The 7,468-nt window shown below is 42.8% G+C and overlaps 1 protein-coding gene across 1 annotated transcript; it reads left to right on the forward strand.

Annotated features, from left to right (window-relative positions):
• The first annotated feature begins 2,140 nt into the window (after nt 1-2,140).
• Nucleotides 2,141-7,001, forward strand: DRG1 (developmentally regulated GTP binding protein 1). The gene is made up of 9 exons (XM_042828839.1): nt 2,141-2,246; nt 2,374-2,497; nt 2,886-3,061; nt 3,453-3,522; nt 4,011-4,180; nt 4,803-4,933; nt 5,144-5,311; nt 6,281-6,403; nt 6,884-7,001. The coding sequence occupies exons 1-9, from the start codon at nt 2,205-2,207 to the stop codon at nt 6,981-6,983; spliced, it is 1,104 nt and encodes a 367-aa protein (XP_042684773.1). The 5' UTR covers nt 2,141-2,204; the 3' UTR covers nt 6,984-7,001.
• The last annotated feature ends 467 nt before the right edge of the window (nt 7,002-7,468 follow it).

The following is a 7,468-nucleotide window of genomic DNA, read 5'->3' on the forward strand; positions in this document are numbered from 1 at the left end:
GTTCTTCTCTATTCCTGATTCCACACAGGGTCATGTTTCTTAATTGTTTGAGACAGCTTTTATTTCACATGTAGTTCTCCTGAATTTTCCGAACACCCTGGGGACTACTGCTTCACCTTACTAAAAATATTATTAGAGAAGCACTTAAGTTATATACTTTATCAGTTAGAAATTCATGTGACTCCTTGATCATTCGTTTTTTTTTCCACCACAAATCTGAACCTTTTTGCTGCATTGCCTCACACAGGAGGCAGGCAAACACCCAGAGCTGGACTGCACAGCTGTGATGCAATCTGCAGCCTTGGGAGATGGACATCCTCTTTCACTTCGACTAGATTTTCTAAATACAATTATCTCAATTAAAACAAAACAAAACAAACAAACAAACAAAAAAGCCAGATTACGTACTCCATCTTGCATCAGTGCCCACTACTAAGCTCAATTGACCTTTCAAGTAGATCTCAGTCTCTCCTAGCTCTTTTCATTTTCTCTCAGGCTCTGTTGGGGATGTTTTTCCTCTTCTGGCATTAAATCCTATTTCGTATTACTATTTTCCTTGATTTTCACTTTCCTGACTGAATTTTATAACAAACTTTTATAATTTGCAGCCCATTTTCCAGTTTTGACTGGTACCCTCAGAGGATGCCATTCATCCACTCCCAGTAGCCTCATTTCCAGTTGTCACATCCAACTTCCCATGTTCTCCAGAGAATGAAATAACATAAAACACCTTATATTCAAAAAATCATGAGAGTCATCACAGTAAATCTGTTCACCACCTGGAACCAAGCTCTCCAGAGGTCTCTTTCAGCCCCTAAAACTGCATAAGCCTTTCTGAAGCTTAATAGAGAGTGCTCTTACAAACCAATATACTTCAAGTACTGAACTACTTCAAACATTCAGACCAGTTAGAAACTGTTTTTTTGGCTGGAAAAATAATTGGGCAAATGATCTCAATTAAACTTTTATTCCTTTCAACACTGAAAGAAGATTGTAAGTGCCTCAGGTCTTTAGAAGACCTTTGCTTGAGTAGCTCTCTGGAAAAAAAAAAAAGGATTTAAGGCTATATACCACGCAGTTTTGTCTTAAGAACATTATTTATTGACGTCTCGGCTCATTCATCCCACACTTGTAAAATTAATTTAGTTAGTTACAATATATGAGATCTGCAGTTAGACTGTGAAAACAACTAATACAATTGTCAATATCTTCTGCAAATGCAGAGCTTGATTAAGCATCCCACACTCGCACTTTTCTCCATGTTTTTCCTGTTACCAAACAGGACTACAAATGTGAGGGACTTAAAGCTGAACACGGCTGTGGATCAAACAAATCAAATTCCACCCGAAGTGAGAAGGAAAAAAATTAACACCAGTACTGAACCTGCTGTGTCCTATGTTAAAAACCAATATTGTTCACAAGGAATAATTAGAATCCCATGAACAAACACATGGCCGTAGGTGCACTCCTATTTACCCTAGCTTACCTGAGCCAACATTACCAGGAGCTGTAATCCCATTTTATTTGAGATTCTATTTCAGTAAGCTCTACATAAGCTCATATTAATGACGGTTCCTACTGTCATGGAGCTCACGACATGAAAGATGGCTTTTTTGATTCAGACGAGATGAGAAGGAGAAATGGAGAGGAAGGATGATAACAAAGAGCTGTGCAAAGAGCTCTCTCGGCTTTTCTTCTTACCGTAGGTCAAGCGATGCGTAACAATTCCACAAGCAAAGTTGTGGCAAGGTTAAATTCTGGATCCTGTAATGCTCAGAATCCTGGCTGGTGGAGCAGGAGGTTCTGCAAGCATCCTTTTAAATGCGTCTATATAGTGCTTGGCAGAGGCTATTTTCTCATTAAAAGCCACGTCCAATTTTACATGTAGATTTTTACAAGCGAGTGCAAACATCGACTCCCTCTCCTCTTTCTCCCCCACCCTCACACACGTTCCCGCCTTTTCCCTCACAGCGCTGCACGAGGCGCCACAGGGCGCGCTGCAGCGCCTCCGGCTCGGTTCGGTTCGCCTCAGCGAGCTTGCAGGCACACTGCCCGGATAGCACGCGCCGCCGTCCTTTCCCGCCCACCGCTTCTCGCGAGATCCGCTCTCCCTCCCACGAGAAGCCGTTGTGCGCCTGCGCGCTGCCGGCCGGGCCCAAGGAGTGGCGTTGCGGTGAGGCGGCAGGCGGGGGTGCATCGCCACGATGAGCGGGACTTTGGCGAAGATCGCGGAGATTGAGGCTGAGGTAACGCGCCGGCCTTCTGCCCGGCCGGGCGGCGCGGGGTCCGGCACCGAGCCGCTCCGTCAGACGGCGGGGGGGGGGCCTTCAGGGCCCGCCCGGCGGCTGAGCGCTCGGTCCCGCGCTGTTGCAGATGGCCCGCACGCAGAAGAACAAGGCCACGGCGCATCACCTGGGGCTGCTGAAGGCGCGACTGGCCAAGCTGCGTCGGGAGCTCATCACACCCAAGGGAGGCGGCGGCGGCGGCCCTGGGGAAGGTGCGTGGGCCGGGCCGCGTTGTGCCTTTAGCTGGGGGTTGTGGCCCTGCGCGGGGCATTGAGGTGAATCTGGAGAGTAAATAAAAATTCTGCTTTTCGGCGGGTATAACGGTGCGTTTGCAGATCTCGAGGGGTTTCCGCGAAGCGGACGCCTGTCTCTGTATGTAACGGTGTGTCTGGGGGAAGCTGTGCTCAGGGCAGCCGGCTGAGGTGCGGTGGTGAAGGTGGATTGTGAGGGCTGGGTCCTGCTTTTCGCCTGGCAGGAAAACTTTGCCGTCTTTCACTCCAGCAGTATTAAAACTAACGGTGGGATTGCACTGCAGAGCTGTAGGAATTGAGGAGATGGCCAGCTTTAGGTGCTTTTTCAATTTTTGTTACTTACTTGCAGGTTTTGATGTTGCAAAGACGGGTGATGCCCGCATTGGGTTTGTGGGTTTTCCGTCAGTGGGAAAATCTACTTTGCTCAGTAATCTTGCTGGTGTCTACTCTGAAGTGGCAGCATATGAGTTCACTACACTAACTACTGTGCCTGGAGTCATTAGATACAAAGGAGCGAAGATACAGGTGAGATCTTCTGATGTCTGTGAAGATAAGACTGTATACAGAGATGTGATGGTATCAGGGCAGAATAGCCTCGTTTGGTGTTAGCAGGTTGGAATTTATCTGTAAAAGTGTTTGAGAATACATTGGAAATGTTTCCATGAGGTCCTAATTTTATTCTGCTTTTTTTCCTGGAGAAAAGTTCCAGTGGTGGTTCTCATACTCTGAAATGATCTGTTCCAGCCTACAAATAGTGATAACGCTGTATGTAAGAATTAAAGTGGAAAGAATTTTGCTGTTTGTCCTGTTAAAGTTTGCAGTGAAGTCAGCAGCATAAGAAGAAAAGTAAAAGTAGAATCTATGTTAAAAATAAACATTTTCTTCTCATAAGTTCCTTTCCTTTCCTGATCAATAGCTACTTGATCTACCAGGAATTATTGAAGGTGCCAAGGATGGTAAAGGCAGAGGACGGCAAGTCATTGCAGGTGAGCTTATTGGAGCTTGGAGACAGCATCCAATACTGGTTCAGTTAATGTGCCTTATGAGAATGAAGTTGCAGTTTCTGACAGATTTATGAAGCTGGATTGTATGCTGGAATTTGGTTGCTCAGTGTGAAGCAGTAGCCATTGTCTTTTTGCTTTGTTTCAGTTAAACTCAGCAAACATGAAGTCATATGTTGACACTGCCTTGAAAGTCTGCTACCAATTTTAAAGGCAGATGAGAATCCTTATTAAACACAGATGCTGCTTTGTCATCCTTATGTAGCTTATTGTCATCCTTGTGTGTCTGAATGTAGATAAAAAGGAAGGTTTTTCCAGCATTTTTTATTGCACTGTGCAAGAAATCTCACACCAAACTTAAATAACCACAATGACCTGGGTTTTATATTCTCAGTCCACTGAGCTGTCTTATGTGCTGCTTCATGTCAGTGTGTGAGCATACTTTTTTGAGGCTTAACTTTTTTGATTCTCAGTTGCTCGAACCTGTAATCTCATTCTGATTGTTCTGGATGTGCTGAAACCCCTCGGTCACAAGAAAATCATTGAGAATGAACTGGAGGGATTTGGAATACGTCTGAATAGCAAGCCCCCCAATATCGGCTTTAAGAAAAAGGATAAAGGAGGCATTAATCTTACAGCCACAGTAAGTTGGAATGTTTCTTTAAGCAAAAAGTGCTTGAAAACGCTCTTCTGGAGAAGAGATGAAGAAAGCTCAGCATTCCAGGCCTTGAAGCCTTGACAGCTCTTGATTTTCCAGTTAATTGAATATTTAAAAGCATAGAAGCAGCCATAGGTGTAAGAAGCCAGAACTCTGCTGGGATTCAGGTACTCTTAGTTGGCTGAGTTTGGAATTAGTATTCAGGCAAGTTTCTGTTGAAATGTCCATCTGCAGCCATCAGTGGCATTGATGCTAATAAGGCTATGGTTTAAATCTCTTTTTCCAGTCCTAAGACAAACTATGGCAAAATAGTTTGGAGGCATCCCTGCAGGCATTCAAGGCCAGGCTGGATGTGGCTCTGGGCAGCCTGGTCTGCTGGTTGGTGACCTGCACACAGCAGGGGGTTGGAACTGATGAGCACTGTGGGCCTTTTGAACCCAGGCCATTCTGTGATTCTATGATTCTGTGATTGAAAATCACTCAAGTCCAATAACTTACAATGCAGCTGTTATTTCTAGTAACCTATATGCTAAGTGCTAGTATTATTAATTGTAAGACTCAGTTTGATGGTGAGTTCTCCATTTGTTCGCACTGTCTGTACGTTCAGTGTCCTCAGAGCGAGCTGGATGCTGAAACAGTGAAGAGCATCTTAGCAGAGTACAAAATTCACAATGCTGATGTCACGCTGCGCAGCGATGCCACTGCTGATGACCTCATTGATGTTGTTGAAGGAAACAGGTACTGTTGAGACCCTGCATTTGGTATCGTAGCAGTTAATATTCCAAAGAAAATAATTGCTTATGGATCTTCTTTCTGCAGAAGCTAAGCTAGCAATAACTGATGTTTAGCACCTTACTGTCCTTTTCAAAAATGATGCTTTTTGTTTCCAGTGATGGCAGTAGTGTATTGCTGCTAGGCTGCTGTAGCACTGTATCCTTCTCTTTGCAGGGTTTATATCCCATGCATTTACGTCCTAAATAAAATTGACCAGATTTCCATTGAGGAACTAGATATCATTTACAAAGTACCCCATTGTGTACCAATATCTGCCCATCATCGCTGGAACTTCGATGATCTGCTGGAGAAAATTTGGGACTACTTGAAGCTAGTACGAATGTGAGTCCTAATTGCTGCACTCTGTGTAAGGCTGGGGTTGAATAACATCTTAAGAAAGGGTGAAAGATGATCGTTCTGATATGCTTTTCCACTAACTTAGAGCTCTAGCTTTCAAATGATTCTTTTGTCACTGAAAAGTGTTTAATCTGTAAGTCAGAGATCATGCTGCCCTTTGCTGTTGTGTGATTGAGTTTCCTATCAGTCACAAGTGCTTTGAACTTCTTGTATAGAAGTTCTTGTATAGGGATTAAATGAAGATCTCTGAAACTCCCGGATATGTTTTAAAAATCCTGAAAAAATGGACTTTGTGTCAAATTTGATGCAAAGTTGTTAATATTAGAGGTATTCCTCTTTTCCTGAGTGACCATGAGCTGTCTCTGAACAGACCTGAATTGAGTTAATCTACCATGCTGGATATTTTTACTATAAAATATTACAGGTTTACCTCACTGTTAATGCATCTCTTCAGGTGAATTTGTGAACGAATCGATTACTGCTCATAGTACAGCAATTTTAATCTTCTGAATGTATCCATCTTCTTGTGACAAGATGAAATAAAAGATACTGTAAAAAGGAATTTAATATGCCAGGTGTCTGGGCTATAGACAGTAAGCTTTCATTCTAATATACACTGAGCTGTTTGCCAAAAATAAACCCCAGAGCCACAGATTACAACCACCAAACTGTAGGTAACCTCTTCAGCTACCCAGGTTTTGTCACCTTCTAAGCAACGATGGAAAATTCACCCGTGATAAACCTTTTGCAGTTAGAAGGGAGAACCTGCTTACAGGCATTGGCTACTCAGATGCATTTTCAGCTTACAAACGCCAGCAGACAGCATGTCTGTTGTCACCATGAGCTTGGTGAACTCTGCACAAGCACCCGGTACAGCAGTGCCCATAACCTATGAAATTTCATGGAGATTTGCAAGAGGAGGTTTTGGCATTGACTGACTGCTCTGTGTTACAGCTACACCAAACCTAAAGGGCAGCTCCCAGACTACACCTCTCCTGTAGTGCTGCCTTACTGCAAGACGACAGTGGAGGACTTCTGTATGAAGATCCACAAAAATCTTATTAAAGACTTTAAATAGTAAGTATTTTGTGAAGGAATGATTGCTGGCAAGTAGAAAGCAATTAGCCTGATGCTTTGTTCTTCCATTTGTTTATAAGTCAGAAATAAAAATGGAATTTAATTTGGAATGTAGAAAGCAATAGATCTCCCTGCAACTAAATCTAATATATAAGTTGTTATATTTGATATTTCTCTGCCCTTTCCTGGACTAATTTCCTCTCTGGTGAAAATGCTTTTATTTAGACTAGAAAGTAGCAGTAGATGCAGTGTTATGGGCTGCTGTCCTATATACCCGAGTGTTTTGGATGACTTCATACTTTGTTTTGATCTGCTTGTCTCTGGTTCACATAGACCACTCATCCAGGTACTTATAGGAGAATAAAAATAGCTCTTAGCATTGCTTTCTGTATTAGTGATGGGACAGAAATAACTGCTGTTAGGCTCTGCAGATTATACTTCTAAGTCTCCTTAATTTGATTTTTCTTCCCCCTCTTTCAGTGCACTGGTCTGGGGTTCTTCTGTTAAACACAACCCCCAGAAAGTGGGCAAGGACCACACTCTTGAAGATGAGGATGTCATTCAGATTGTGAAGAAATAAAACTGCTCTCCCACGCTTTGTCACTGTGCCTGACTTTTCATTTTCCAAATGGCAAGGAACAGACTACTTCTATTAAACAGTGAAAAGGATATTGCTCTTTGTGGTAGTAAATTAGTGCATGGGAAAAAAAATGTTTCTGATGAGCCTGTAGTGCAGTGTTCCATTCTAGCAGAGCTGAGAGATGAAAAACTTTTAAGTACTTTTTATAATGGCAAAAGAAGCTTTGATGCCTGTGATGACTTCAAATTGGAAGAGTTCACACAGCTGAAATTACTCTGCTCTAATTTAGAACAAACCAAAAAGCAGAGGCTGGAGAACCATATCTTACAAGGCAGAACTCAAGGACAGAAAATATGAGCTTTGGCTGCCTTTATCTCAGATGTTCTTGATGGAATTCTTCAAGGTTAGTAGTCCTGCAGTTGTGGAGAAGATGCTAGGTTTTGATCTTGAGTAGGCACTTTTTCAATTGTTTCTATCGGTGGAAA

This window comes from Centrocercus urophasianus, unplaced genomic scaffold, assembly GCF_019232065.1.
Source record: "Centrocercus urophasianus isolate 14NV4802_14NV808 unplaced genomic scaffold, USGS_Curo_1.0 seq_30, whole genome shotgun sequence".
Taxonomy (NCBI): Eukaryota; Metazoa; Chordata; class Aves; order Galliformes; family Phasianidae; genus Centrocercus; species Centrocercus urophasianus.